General features: G+C 42.6%; 1 protein-coding gene and 1 pseudogene across 7 annotated transcripts in view; both read right to left on the bottom strand.

Moving 5' to 3' along the window:
• Positions 1-15883, bottom strand: part of LOC140399179 (multivesicular body subunit 12B-like) — a 236645-nt gene that overhangs the window by 147751 nt on the left and 73011 nt on the right. For all 7 annotated transcript variants that reach the window (XM_072488494.1, XM_072488500.1, XM_072488497.1 and 4 more), the window contains one exon: positions 8493-8621. In XM_072488494.1, the coding sequence (XP_072344595.1) occupies positions 8493-8621 (129 nt within the window). The remainder of the gene's footprint in view (positions 1-8492; positions 8622-15883) is intronic.
• On the bottom strand, positions 15311-15676 carry LOC140399391 (histone H2AX-like; annotated as a pseudogene).

Here is a 15883-nt window from a genome sequence, read left to right as displayed (position 1 = left end):
TGTTTTATAGATCTCCCTTCAGGTTTCCTTTGACTTTACACAAACTCTGAGGTCCAGCCATCTATTTCCATAATTATTTTAATTAATGCCTCCCAAACTATAGTAATTTCTCACAAACCTTAAGTACTACTGCAGATATCTTTCTGGCCACTCACAATACAATGCCTTTTCATCTGTCTGTGACTTTACTGAACAGTAATCTGTTCCATTAACTACAGGCTTCTTGGAAATTTCTATTAATTTCTCTAGTTTCTTTAAGTAGCTGGACTTTAGATTTTGCAACTTGTGCTTTCTTAACCATTGATCCATAGTATGGCTTTTCTTCCAGAAGGCTGAGACAGGTGCTCCCTCTTTAGCCTTCTAAAACCAACTGCTTCTAGCAGAGCTCGGAGAACTAGCTTCTCCCTCACGATCTATCTCCAACTGCAATCAAATTAGTTAAACTAAAATTTTAAATGCTTCGCGACCTTACAAAGCCCCAGTAGCTAAGCAACCGCTGCTGGTTTATTTACTCTTCGTGCCATTGCCCTCTCTAAGCACAATAGAATCACTTGGAATTGAATCCAATCCCCACACATACAAACACGGTTGTCCAGTATAAATCTAACGATAGGTTTTAACCTTCCAGGCACGGAAACATTAAATGCAACACACTTCAAACTAATTCTAATGTTTACCAACACAAATATAAATCCCTTAAAACTGCCTTTGGTTTCCTCACAAAACTGTTAAGATTTAGCTATGATTCATGTATGTTGGACTGGAATTACTCTTTGAATCAGCAATTAAAAATGTAGCAATTTCAAGCTGAACTGTTACCATAACTTGCTGATTTTGCGAAATCCAGTCAAGAAAAATGTGGCTTTAATAATGTACAATGGTAGTAAATCCTACTGGAGTGAATTGTGCAGCACTCTACCACTATGTGAAATCATCAAAATCTCCAGAGGCATCCAAGAACAGCAAACGGATACCCACATGAACTTATCAAATCTTCTCATGAACTGAGATCACAATGGAAAGCAGGTTGTGAAGTTAATCGATTGGGATCTGTTCGCATCAAACAATTGGTGATACAGATTCAGATGTTAGCCTTCTGCCACTAGAGGTCCTCAATGGGCCACACAGAAGGCAAAGCTTAAATTGAGCAGCAGACAATTGATTATACAACATTACGGTTTACTTCTGCAGGTCCCAAATGGTTGTTAATGCAGAAATTTTCGACAGATTGGTAAATTTTGGAATAATTCAATTTGTTTTACATAAGAACATAAAAATTGACAAACAGGATATAAAACCAGCTGCTTCGCCCCATGCAGTCATCGTGCAACTGTGCATCGCATTCCCAAAAGCTTTCCATCAACCAGCAGCCAGAATATCCTAGTAGGAGCAAAATATAGATTAGCTGTGGCCAACCTGCAGCTCGGAGGCCACATGTGACCCGTCTGGATTCTGAGTGCGGCCCAGGCAACATGTTCTTGACCGCTGCCCATGTGCAGGGTTGCCACATTCCGGCCGCAAAGCTTTCTCTCTTCTGCGAATAGCACGGAAAGCAAGGGCAAGTGAGATGGTGCTGATTTACTGTGAGAGCCGAGCATTCCCTCTGTGTCCAAAGTGTAAACATTCCTTTTGTTTTAGCAATTTGAAGTTGATGGCAGTTCATATTAATATATGACTGATTAAGCATTTTCTACTAATCATTGTGAAATATTCGGCATGTATTAACTGTATTTAATCTTATTCATAGGGTCATGGTTAGTGAACAAGCCCGATTTCAACCTTGCTGCCCACTGAGATGAAGGAGGGCCACTCATGCGGCCCACTCACCAGCCTAGGTTGCCCATCGCTGATATAGATGAACAAAGAAGCATCTCAGGGGAGAAAAGCCTGGGAAATCTTTCTCTGACCCCTTCATTAAAACAAAGGAATTTCGGAGACCACAGTAACCAAAGACACATCACCCAACATCCCACCATATTTTTGTAGAAACCCAGGAACTTGTCCAACTCCTTTCTGAAAGTTGGGAGCAAAGCCACATTCACTGCACGAGCTGGAAAGGTTAATCAGCCTCTACAAACAAAAAAAAAAAGGAAACACCCCTTGATGACTAGCATAGCCACTCATCCTCAGGTTTTCCACTGCCTATCTAATTAAAATAGTCCATCCACATGCACATTGTACAGTCCCTTCATGATTTTAAAGAACTCAATTTCACCAGGGTCTATGGATAGAGTAAAAAGAGCCAGGTCTCCAATTTATCATGGTTAACTAAAGACATTTCAACTGGGAATCAATCTAGTGGTCCTCTGAACATTTTCCAAGGCTTGCATATCATCCACCATGTCAGGGGTCCATTTCCTAGACAATGGCAAACATCTGATACAAGGACAACATTGGGTTTTGTATTTTATACTGGAACACCCTGGTCATAGATTCTAATACTCTATTTGTTTTGTTATAAGCCTTGAGGCACTGGTCGTGAACATGTAAAAGATTTTTGTATTGCAACTAAGTGTCTTTCAGGCTTGACAAGACTTAAGTTTGAAACACTGCATGGCATATATACCTGAAATTTATCATCACACAGTATCAGGCTCCTTTCTGAAAGTTTGCAGCAAATCCACATTCACTGTACATTTTGGAAAGTACAATATGTCGCACAAGTCCTGCAGCATTGAAACAAACTTGCATAGGGCAGCACGCTGGCACAGTGGTTAGCACTGCTGCCTCACAGCTCCAGGGACCCAGGTTCAATTCCTTGGGTGAAGTTTGCACCTCCTCCCCATGTCTGCATGGGTTTCCTCCACATGCTCCGGTTTCCTCCCATGGTCCAAAGATGTGCAAGTTAGGCGGATTGGCCATGCTAAATTGATCCTTAAGTGTCCAAAAGGTTAGGTGGGGTTACTGGGTTACGGGGATAGGGTGGAGGCTTAATATGGTGCTCTTTCCAAGGGCCGGTGCACACTCAATGGGCCAAATGGACTCCTTCGGCACTGTGAATTCTACGATTCTATGACTCCACCTGGAATTATGTAAATACCTGGCAATTTGGAGCCCATTCAGGCACCTCCCACAGCTCAGGCACCTCCCAAACAACGAACACCCAGAAATGTCACAGCGGATGTATAGACTCTTAACCCTCAGGTACAGCTCCACAGAGAATAATGCCTCAGGCATACTTGACTTTGCGCCGTTTCTGTGATAACCCCTGATCCAGCCAAACCTCCAGGTTAGCTACCAAATTATTTTGTGCATTTTACAGTATTTTTACATTGTGCTGACCATCATTTTTTAGCCACGTGTTCCTCTACAAGTACTTCACATCAAACTGTACCAGGACTTCATAAACTGTATGGATGTAATTTATTTTCCAAAGGAAAATTAATTTAAAGATCCTGAAATGAAATAGTGCTGATGTGCTGGACTGTTATGCTGTCAGTATTAGATTTAAGACATCGTTAAACTGATATCTAAACTTCTTTTTACAACCTGGGAGAAAATGGCAACAGAATATTCTCGCATAAAAATGTTGGTAACTGCTATAGGAAATAAACAACCTGAAGGAGGAAATTTGAAAACTCGGTTGTGGGCATTTTCAGCAGTGCTGAAATACAGTCTATGCAGACAAACAAAAGAGCCTTGCATACTTTCAAAGGCAAAGGATCAATATTTTCTCCTTTATCACCTTCAGTTTAATAACCCAGTTTACAATGTCAATCCCCGGTGACTACACACACAGCAAAAAATCATTCACTAATTCCTTTTTTCATTTAGTAGACAGACCACAAACCTCTGGTCCCTGTTGTACATTTACAGACATTTCTGCTCTAGTCAATGATGGGAATTTTGCAAGACTGAAAGCTAAGTAGAATTTCACCAGGAACTTAAAAATCATCAATTCTTTTTCATCCTTTGGGGTGCAACACGCATTTAGTCGGAAACAGCCAGAATGGATCTGTACCTCATTAAATCTTTAATGTGAACCTACTTCAGAACAGATGACATTAACATTTTTTTATTCCATACCATAAAGTTCTTAAAAAAAACCAGAGTAATTTATTATTGCCTGAACCAGGCATTTCCACAACATTACTGAGATTTTGAAAATCTCAGTGCTGAAGCAGCAAAATTAAGACTTCGGCGATACATTTTTGCTTTGCAACAAAAATTTAAACTACACAGTTTTGCAAATCAGTTCACAAATCAAGGGTTGCAAGGACACAACGTACCTGTCCACTCCAAATAAACTTTTGCAAGCCTACACATTTCTTAATTGCAGTTCTAGATTATTTAGCAAAACATGCCAATTTTTTTAAGAAGTCAGACTGAGATCCAATCATTTGTTTGTTATGGAAGAATGCCTCAGATCATACACACTTCTGCCCATGTTCAAACTAGCAATCGTAAATTGTGAAGAAAATGTAAAGGTGAAAAATGTAACGCTTGCACAGAAACGGTAGTAATTTTAATGGTTGAATTGAATTGATAGTCAAGAGTCTGGTTATAGTGGTACCAACATGCAAAATTAAACAGCTTCACCAAAAGGGAAAATGCTAGAAACCTACAATCTTCCTTTTCAATTTGTGGTCTCAAATAGCTCTAAATGGCCCCAAAGGACAAGCCTGCAAATGGGACGCCAAGGAGAATATGTCCAGCCAGGTTATACATGCCAGTTTGCAGCAAGGTCAAACCAACTCACCACTTAAATGGCCTGGGAAGCTGGAATTCAGTAACCTGGACCCAAGACTCTCTGTCACTGCGGCTCTAGAATGGAGCCAATACGTCATCTTACCACTCAACAACCATGCTTTTTTGATTGGTAAAACTGCACCACCAGTTTCAGATTTCGCAAACTGACACAAAAGTTTCTGCATAATATTCACACCACTATAATGGTTAATTCAATATTTTTAAAAAGCTACAGTGACTCAGCACCTGTTAAGCAAGCCAGTATTCCGAGATGATTAATTTCCTTGACATGCACCTCAAAGGTAGTATACCAAAGCTACAGTTTCTGGACCGTAGGGAATACGGGAGCAAGTAAAGAAAAAGGTGAGCAATTTTAAACTGAGGCATTGGCAGGACTAGAAATCAACATACGTCAACAAGGATGGAGTGATAGGTGAGCGAGATAAGGTATGGGCAGCACAGTTTTGAATGAACTGAAATTTATCACGTGGCTAGTTTGGAAAGCATTGGAATAGTTGAATCGCGAAGTGCCAAGGCATGGATGGGAGTTCAGCAGCAAACAGGCTAAATCAGGCTTGGAGAGTGGCTTTGCACGCTCAGCTTGGGGATAAATAGAAGGTCAAGGATGCAAAAGTTCAGTTCAACCGGAAGAGAGCCGAGGAGGGCATGGAGTTTGCTGTGGAGCTAAAACATGGCTTTGATCTTCCCAATATTAAACTGGAGGAAATTGCGGCTCATTCAAGAACAAGCAGTCTAACAACATCGGGAAAATATAGGATGTGTCAGGACAAAAGGCAGAGTTGTAATCCTTGCATGTGGACGTGAAGCTCATGCCTATAATTGATGTCGCCACCGGGTAGGTAGCTTGTCGCTAATAAAGTGGGAGTTGGTAAAGAATAGATCTTTTGGGAGTTTCTGGCTGCGATTGAATAGACGAGTAGAGCCAAGCGAGGGTAGCCCTACGAAATGGACAACAGAGAAGGGGGGCCTGAGAAGAATGGTGTGGTTTGCCAACTGAAATGTTACAGAAGGGTCAAAGAGAATAATGCACCTTGGGCACCAATTACAGAAAATATTATTTGAGACTTGTATTCAGGTCATCTCAATGCTGTGAGAGAGATGGAACCTGATTGGAGGGAGTAAAACAAGAGTTGTGGATTTGGGATACAACTTGTGAGTTAGAGGTTGGAGATGAGGTAATAGTTTAAAAGATATTGAAGTCAAGGGTGGCCTTTTTGAGGAGGGGGTGATGACAGCAGTTTGAAAAGGGAGGCAGACAGTATATTAAGGAAACATTTGCAGCAGCTTTTACGTAGGCCAGGAATTAAATTAATTAATGCATCGGGAATGAAAGGTTAGTCTCATTAATAATGATCATGAAACTACCGATTGTCGTAAAACCCATCTGATCCCTAATGACCTTCAGGGGTGAAAATCTGCCATCCTTACTTGATCTGACCTGCACGTTGAGTCCAGATCCATAGCAATGTGGCTGACTCTTATCTGCTCTCTGAAATGCTGTATTGAGCTACTCAATTGCATCAAATCACTGCAGATCAAAGCACTGTGCATGTACCTACACCATGTGAAATGCAACAATTCAAGTAGGGAGCTCGCCACTAACTTCCCAAGGGCATTAGGGGGGTGGGAAATAGATGCTGACCTCGCCAGTAATGCCCACATCGCAAGAACAAAATAAAGGGAGGGAATTTAGATGATCAACAGTTAAGTGGGAATTGGGTCAGGAGAGCAGGAGATGGTCTAATACCATTTGTGAGCTTATCTCTTGTACAAAGTGAGAGAGTAAAATAATTAGAAAAAGACAAGTTCAGGGCAAGAATGGAGGAAGCCTGCAGAGCCCCTTGAAAAGGTGGTTTCCATCTTAATGGTAAAAATCTCAATGAGCTACTTGCACTTATTAATTGGAAGTGGGCGTTGCGGGTGGGGGAGAAAGAGTTAGAGAGCAAAGGTCTAATATGAATGCTGTTAATGAAAAAAAGATGGTATTATCCTTGCTCTGCAGGATGCTTGTGGAGCGCTGGACACTAGTGGCGGGGGGAAGGGAAGCTCAATAGCGCTTGGTGCAGAAGAAAAGCAACCAAATTACCCTTAAAGCACCCCAATGCTATCAATCCCAAACTGACTGGCAAAAACTATTCAATCAAATTATGCAAATACATTTGTCAACTTGCTTTGAGCCACCATCCTGAAGGATTTTAAGATGGGTGAAAACATTCACATGCAAGTAATATTTTAAATCAACTTGCAATTTTCGAGCACGTCAATGTAGAAAGGCCTGCCAATGCATTTAAAAATAAATAAATTAAAGAATCTGTAAGCCTGGGTGTGTCTGATCGGATGGTGCCTTAAAAAAATATTGGGATTTGTTGTGTTTTTGCTCTGTTAATATCTTAGCTCCTCCTGATCACCGATGATCAATGTCAAAGACAGAAGGCTTCAGAAGTCAAATTAAGACTGCCTCCCTTCCAAACGTCATATAGTCCAACACAATTTGAAGATGCTATCAGAATTTTATGCGCGCATGACCCCCTTCTCCTCTTGTCTAGCATTAGAAAATGACTAGAAAATTAGTAAAGGTAACTGGGTTAGTTTCATACAAAATCATAACAATATTTGGGGCAGCATGGTAGCACAATGGTTAACACTGCTGCCTCACAACACCAGGGACCCGGGTTCAATTCCAACTTTGGGTGACTGTGGAGTTTGCACGGTCTCCCCGTGTCTGCGTGGGCTTCCTCCGGGCACTCCGGTTTCCTCCCACAGTCCAAAGATGTGCAGGTTAGGTGGATTGGCCATGTTAAATTGCCCCTTAGTGTGCAGGGATGTGCAGGTTAGATAGGGTTATGTGGATAGAGCGAGGGAGTGGGCCTGGCAGAATGCTCTTTCGGAGGGTCGGTACAGATTTGATGGGCTGAATGGCCTCCTTGTGCACTGTGATTATCCATGAATTTTTGAGCTGTGAGTGAATTAGTTGATAATCTAACAGCATGACTAATTAAAGTTTTTAAAAGCTTTTTAAAAACCTCAGCTGAGTAGCACATATTATGTGATCCCACCATATTGGATATTAATGCATGGCTCTTGCACATGACCTGACTTTAAAAAAAATCAACAGGTTCTTTAGAAATTTGAAATATTTACATCTTGGTCTCGAAGAAGCCTAATATCACTCATGTCCTTTCAATGTTTAAATTCAGCACTCATACACTCCATGGCCACCAGCAATCCCCACTGTGGAACAATGTCACCATGAGCAACGTTGCAAGAGATCTTCTCGGAAAGTTACTTAGCAAACAATATCTTTCACTATGACAGTGAACAGGAACACAAGTGTGACAGTTCAGGTCACAAATGACAAGTGACCCGAGATTCAACCTCAGGTTGAATGTTGAATGGGCGTGCTGAGTGGCCGTCCTCAAAATATTTTCAATGGAAATGTCACTTCCCTCGGCAGCTAAAGGGCAGGGAAAGGTCAAGAATAGAGAAAAAAAACAGGGCAGATGAGAGTCTGAGCTGTCTCGTGTCTTCACCTCTGCCACAACATCACAGAAATGTGTGTGCAAAGTCCATAATTGTGCACACGGACAGTTTCCAGTTTGGGGGGAGGGGGGGAACCCCCACCACAAAACCCATTTACTTGGTTTAACCACTAGAAATACTCTGTCTGCTCCCATAACAAGTGTTAGAAAACTCATAAGGCAACCATATTAGGACGAAAATCTGGAAATTCTTCCCGCAAATGACTGATCAATACTCTCCCGTCATTTTTTAGACAGCAGTACCTGGGGAGATTAGGAGCAGGACTAGGTGACGATGAGGATGTTAGGGCTGTAGTTGTCGCTGTCATTGACAACTCCTGTGTCCGAGGAACCCTTCCCATTCTGTACCAGACTCCCATGTTGTTCAACTCCCTAAAAAGTACACAAAAAAAACTTTAAATATTTTTAGAAATAACTTGTTTGCTAAAAATATATTCAGTATCATTATCTTTACTGAAACCATAAATGTTTCACAGTCCAAAGAATGCAAGTTTGAAGAGTCATAATGGGCTAAACCTCAAAATTCTCACTCATAAATGATTGGAATTTTTAGATTCTCAACCAGGCTTCTAAACAGAGTACCGGTAAAGGGTCACACCTGAAGCATTAACATTTCTCTTTCGGGTGCTGATTAACTTGTACATTTCCAACATTTTTATGAACTTAGCATGAAAGCAGAAAAGACTCGCATCTATTAAACTTTTCATGCTCTCAGGGCAGCGCAAAAGCACCTTACAATCAATCAAGCAATTTTGTGTTAGCTATGTGGAGAGGTTGAATAGACTCGGACTGTTTTCATTAGAAAGACAGAGGTTGAGTGGTGACCCGATAGAGGTTTACAAGATTATGAGGGATTGAGTGGATGGGCAGGCATTCGTCTCAGGGCGGAGGGGTCAGTCACCAGGGGGCACAGGTTTAAGGTCCGTGGGGCAAAGTTTAGAGGAGATGTGTGAGGCAAGTTTTTTTATGCAGAGGGTGGTGAGTGCATGGAACACGTTGCCAGGGGAGTTTGTGGAAGCAGATACATTAACGGTGTTCAAAAGGCATCTTGACAAACACATGGATAGGATGGGTATAGAGGGATACAGCACAAGGAAGTGCTACGGGTTTTTGGCAAAGGTTAGTATCATGACCATTACAGGCGTGGAGGGCCGAAAGGCCTGTTTTTGTGCTGTATTGTTCTTTGTTCTTTGAATGCAGTGGGTAGAACACACGACAGCCAATTTGCACACAGCAAACTCCCACAAATACCAATATGTCAGCAACCTTATAATCTTTTTTAATGATGTGATGTGAATTGAGGGGTAAATGTTAGCCTCGACACTGGGGCGATACCCCCGTGCGTTTCATCGTAATAGCAGCATGGGATCTTCCATGTCCACCTAAGTGGGCAGACAATTTCAGGTCATATCTGGAAGCCGATGTCTCCCAACAGTGCAGTACTGGAGCATCAGCACAGCATTGTGGGACTTGAACTCATAACCTTCTGACTCGAGGCGACAGCGTTGCCAACTGAGCCACAGCAGACACAATGTCACCGTGCTGCAGGAAAATCTGTTCTTGACCCAACTTCACAACCCCACCAAAACTCGGATTTGTGCACAATCCCACCCCATCAGTCCAGGAAACTAGAATTCTTAGAGCACTGATGCTGAAATTCGAGGAACATAAAAATACATCACTGATAGTCAACACATATTGTTGTTCAAAGTGTGTTCTAAATTCAGTTAAGTATTAATACCAATAACCTCCAGAAGGCTTCTATTAATCTTGCAAGCTTTTAACGGCAATTTGGAATAAAGAAATCAAAGATTTTTTTTATTTCAGTGGTTTTAATTATAATAGGCATTCATCTTCTTTAGCAATATAGTCTTGCAAAATATAGTGCAAAGAGAAACAATTACAACTAATCCTTTGTTTCAATTCCATGAGCACCATAAGTTTATTGATTCAGTGCTAACATTCTTTCTTCAAAAAACAGAAAAAATTATAATTTTGCAAAAAACAAAAACAAGTAATTACTGACTTTTACAATTTCCTATCACTAAAGAAACTGTTTTGGATCTTGTAATACATTGGTATTTTAATTTTTAATTATCTTACTCCACTCTTCAATTTTCTTGTGCTCACCTGGCTTGCAGCTTCTCCAACATCTCTTCCCCTATCCTAGTCTCATCACTATCTGTTGAGACTAATTGATTAACTTGAATAAAGTAGGCACAGGGAAAGCTGACAGTATTTAGCCAGTGGGCGGCCGATTTAACTTGTGTCACAGTATAAATGGGGAGGGGGGGGGGGGGGGGGGGGGGGGAACAACAAAGAACAAAGAAAATTATAGCACAGGAACAGGCCCTTCGGCCCTCCCAGCCTGCGCCGATCCAGATCCTTTATCTAAAGCTCTCTTCGGTTTTCCAAGGATCTACTTCCTCTCTGTTCCCCGCCCGTTCATATATCTGTCCAGATACATCTTAAATGACGCTATCGTGCCTGCCTCTACCACCTCCGCTGGCAAAGCGTTCCAGGCACCCACCACCCTCTGCGTAAAAAGCTTTCCACGCACATCTCCCTTAAACTTTCCCCCTCTCACCTTGAAATCGTGACCCCTTGTAATCGACACCCCCACTCTTGGAAAAAGCTTGTTGCTATCCACCCTGTCCAAACCTCGCATAAATTTGTAGACCTCAATCAGGTCCCCCCTCAACCTCCGTCTTTCCAACGAAAACAATCCTAATCTACTCAACCTTTCGTCATAGCTAGCACCCTCCATACCAGGCAACATCCTGGTGAACCTCCTCTGCACCCTCTCTAAAGCATCCACATCCTTCTGGTAATGTGGCAACCAGAACTGCACGCAGTATTCCAAATGTGGCCTAACCAAAGTCTTATACAACTGTAACATGACCTGCCGACTCTTGTACTCAATACCCCGTCCGATGAAGGCAAGCATGCTGTATGCCTTCTTGACCACTCTATCGACCTGCGTTGCCACCTTCAGGGTACAATGGACCTGAACTCCCAGATCTCTCTGTACATCAATTTTCCCTAGGACTCTTCCATTGACCGTATAGACTCTTGAATTAGATATGACTCTTGAATTAGATCTTCCAAACTGCATCACCTCGCATTTGCCTGGATTGAACTCCATCTGCCATTTCTCTGCCCAACTCTCCAATCTATCTACATGCTGCTGTATTCTCTGACAGTCCTCCTCGCTATCTGCAACTCCACCAATCTTAGTATCATCTGCAAACTTGCTAATCAGACCACCTATACCTTCGTCCGGATCATTTATGTATATCACAAACAACAGTCTCCGAGCACGGATCCCTGTGGAACACCACTTGTCACCTTTCTCCATTTTGAGACACTCCCTTCCACCACTACTCTCTGTCTCCTGTTGCCCAGCCAGTTCTTTATCCATCTAGCTAGTACACCCTGAACCCCATACGACTTCACTTTTTCCATCAACCTGCCATGGGAAACTTTATCAAACGCCTTACTGAAGTCCATGTAGATGACATCTACAGCCCTTCCCTCATCAATTAACTTTGTCACTTCCTCAAAGAATTCTATTAGGTCGACCTTCCCTGCACAAAACCATGCTGCCCATCACTGATAAGTCTATTTTCTTCCAAATGTGAATAGATCCTATCCCTCAGTATCTTCTCCAACAGTTTGCCGACCACTGATGTCAAGCTCACAGGTCTATAATTCCCTGGATTATCCCTGCTACCCTTCTTAAACAAAGGGACAACATTAGCAATTCTTCAGTCCTCCGGGACTTCACCCGTGCTCAAGGATGCTGCAAAGATATCTGTTAAGGCCCCAGCTATTTCGTCCGCTTCCCTCAGTAACCTGGGATAGATCCCATCCGGACCTGGGGGCTTGTCCACCTTAATGCCTTTTAGAATACCCAAAACCTCCCCCTTCCTTATGCCGACTTGACCTAGAGTATTTAAACATCCATCCCTAGCCTCAACATCCGTCATGTCCCTCGCCTTGGTGAATACCGATGCAAAGTACTCATTAAGAATCTCACCCATTTCCTCTTGACTCCACGCATAAATTCCCTCTTTTGTCTTTGAGTGGGCCAATCCTTTCTCTAGTTACCCTCTTGCTCCTTATATACGAATAAAAGGCTTTGGGATTTTCCTTATCCCTGTTAGCCAAAGATATTTCATGACCCCTTTTAGCCCTCTTTATTGCGCGTTTGAGATTTGTCCTACTTTCCCGATATTCCTACAAAGCTTCATCAGTTTTAAGTCGCCTAGATCTTATGTATGCTTCCTTTTTCATCTTAGCTAGTCTCACAATTCCATCCGTCATCCATGGTTCCCAAATCTTGCCATTTCTATCCCTCATTTTCACAGGGACATGTCTGTCCTGCACTGTAATCAACCTTTCCTTAAAAAATTCCCACATTTCAAATGTGGATTTACCCTTAAACAGCTGCGCCCAATCCACATTCCCTAGCTCCTGCCGAATTTGTTATACTTGGCCTTTCCCCAATTTAACACTCTTCCTTTAGGACCACTCTCGTCTTTGTCCATGAGTATTCTAAAACTTACGGAATTGTGATCGCTATTCCCAAAGTAATCACCGACTGAAACTTCAACCACCTGGCCGGGATCATTCCCCAATACCAGATCCAGTATGGCCCCTTCCCGAGTTGGACTATTTACATACTGCTCTAAAAAACTCTCCTGGTGCTCCTTACAAATTCTGCTCCATCTACGCCTCCAACACTACATGAGTCCCATTCAATGTTGGGGAAGTTAAAATCTCCCATCACGACCACCCTATTGCTCCTACATTTTTCTATAATCTGTCCACATATTTGTACCTCTACTTCACGCTCGCTTTTGCGAGGCCTGTAGTAAAGTCCCAACAATGTTACTGCACCCTTCGTATTTCTTAGCTCTACCCATAGTGCCTCAGTGCTCGAATCCTCCATCGTGCCCTCCTTAATCATAGCTGTGATATCATCTCTGACCAGTAATCCAACTCCTCCACCCCTTTTACCTCCCTCTCTATCCCTCCTGAAGCATCTATACCCTGGGCTATTAGTTGCCCTTCCCTCAACCAAGTCTCAGTAATACCAATAACATCATGTTCCCAGGTACTAATCCAAACCCTAAATTCATCTGCCTTACCTGTTACACTTCTCGCATTGAAACAAATGCACCTCAGACCACCTGTCCCTTTGCATTCATCATCTCTTCCCTGTCTACTCTTCCCCTTAGTCACATTGAGTTTATTACCTAGTACCTTACTGGCTTTAGTTGCTGCCTCTTTCCTGACCTCTAACTTCCTAATCTGGTTCCCATCCACCTGCCACATTAGTTTAAAACCTCCCCAACAGTGTTAGCAAAAGCACCCCCTAGGACATTGGTTCCAGTCCTGCCCAAGTGTAGACCATCAGATTTGTAATGGACCCACCACCCCCAGAACCGGTTCCAATGTCCCAAAAATCTGAACCCCTCCCTCCTGCACCATCTCTCAAGCCACGTATTCATTCTGACTATTCTTGAATTTCTACTCTTACTGTCTTGTGGCACTGGTAGCAATCCTGAGATTACTACCTTTGAGGTCCTACTTTTTAAACTTATCTCCTAACTTCCTAAATTCAAGAGAAAGTATTCTGCAAAAAAAAGAGAACATTAATGGCAAGACTAATTTTTTTTATTTTTTTTTAAATTTAGACTGCCCAATTAATTTTTTCCAATTAAGGGGCAATTTAGCGTGGCCAATCCACCTACCTTGCACATCTTTGGGCTGTGGGGACAAAACCCACGCAAACACAGGGAGAACGTGCAAACTCCACACGGACAGTGACCCAGAGCCGGGATCAAACCTGGGACCTCGGCGCCATGAGACTGCAGTGCTACCACTGCATCACCGTGCTGCCCTATGGCGAGAATAATTTGTGACAGAATTGAATTGCATGTTTAAGGATCTCACTCGGGATTCTTTTCGCGAAAATCCAGTGAATTCTAGCAGAGGTTGAAAGGAAGAGACAGCCCTTCGGGATGGTTATAGTTCGAGCCTATTCAAAACATTGCCCCCCAGCCAGTGAGAGTGGAAAGCCAGATCGACTGGGCACCATGTCTTCAGACTGTGCTACAAGCAAGCTAACTATCATCCTCCAGGGCCAGACAAATAACTAAGACAAACACTCCCATTAGATCTTGCCAAAATGCAAATCAGCCCAGATGGTCAAATGGGCCAAAAGGTGCCTTCAACAGAAGTAAGATTTTGCAAGACAGGATAATTTATTTTGGGTTTTTTTGTTCCATGAAAGCAATTGGATTGTGTCTCAAACACCTTCAATGGGCACCAGAAGGCGAGCAAAATTTGCAGTCTGAAAACATTGCTCCATTTCACACAGGACTGAGTAGGGCAGCCAGTATATTTTGATTATAATTTCTAAATGAAGTTGGGAAACAAATATCAGCCGAGAGAGAAAAGTGCTAAATTTGTCTATAACTGAATAAAGAAGAAAAAGATTCTGTCCCTTTTTGACTATTAAAAGCAGCAAGATTTCAGTGTATGGTATCATTAAAAATTCCATGTGAATATTTTTGTGGCATCGGCTGCAGTTCCTCCTTCCTCCTCCTTTTCAAGTCAGGGTGTTGGAAAGCCTTTCACCATTAAACAAAGCCTAACTTTTTATTGTTATATTACAGACATTTGGAAAGGCACCTGAAGAAAGGAGATGAAAGGATGCCTAATTTATTGGGATTTTTTGTAAGAACTTGCTATTTTTTTTCAAATCGGTTCTATGTCGAGTTTAATTAATAAAACATTGGCCTGAATTAAATTGGAATGCAGGTTAATTAACCTATCATATTGTGAAAACCAGACATTTATTTACAGTCACACAGAGAAACTGGCTGCTTTAGATCGTATGAGGTTTTTGAGATGTACACAGGACACTATCACATAAATAATTGATATTTTTAGATTTCTGATCAATGCCAAGGAGTCGGTGATTAAGGTGATTATGATCATTTAATCATCTCAGTGGTACTAGAATGTGTGAATCCCCCCCCCCCCCCCCCTCAGGCATAAACCCTGCTGGGGTGCCCAGCCTTCTCGGGTAGCAGCACGGCCTGGATATTAGGCTGGACGCCGCCCTGGGCGATGGTCACCCCGCCCAGCAGCTTGTTAAGCTCCTCATCGTTGCGGATGGCGAGCTGTAGCTGGCGGTGGATGAAGCGGGTCTTCTTGTTGTCCAGGGCCGCGCTGCCGGCCAGCTCAAGGATCTCGACGGTCAGGTACTCCAGCACAGCGGCCAGGTAGACCGGCGACCGGCGCCCACTTGCTCGGCGTAGTGGCCCTTGCGCAGCAACCAGTGGATACAGCCGGCCTGGGAGGAGCGGGCCTTGGCGTGCACCTTCGCCTCCGGTTTTATCCCGACCTGACATCGTTCAGGGTTCAAATCAAAAGGGGGAATGCTACTGCTTTCAATCAGTGAGACAATGATCTGGAGATGTAGATTGATTGTACAACAGATTTGCTTCAGAGTGTTTAAAGTTAAAGGGCCAAAATATCTGCTGTTTTTAAACTGATTTTCTAATTCATAGGGATGGACAATTTTGTAAAATGGCTGTGCCTACACAGCTCACATTTCA

Source organism: Scyliorhinus torazame, chromosome 22 (assembly GCF_047496885.1).
Source record: "Scyliorhinus torazame isolate Kashiwa2021f chromosome 22, sScyTor2.1, whole genome shotgun sequence".
Classification (NCBI taxonomy): domain Eukaryota; kingdom Metazoa; phylum Chordata; class Chondrichthyes; order Carcharhiniformes; family Scyliorhinidae; genus Scyliorhinus; species Scyliorhinus torazame.
This window is presented reverse-complemented; position numbering and strand designations above follow the sequence as displayed.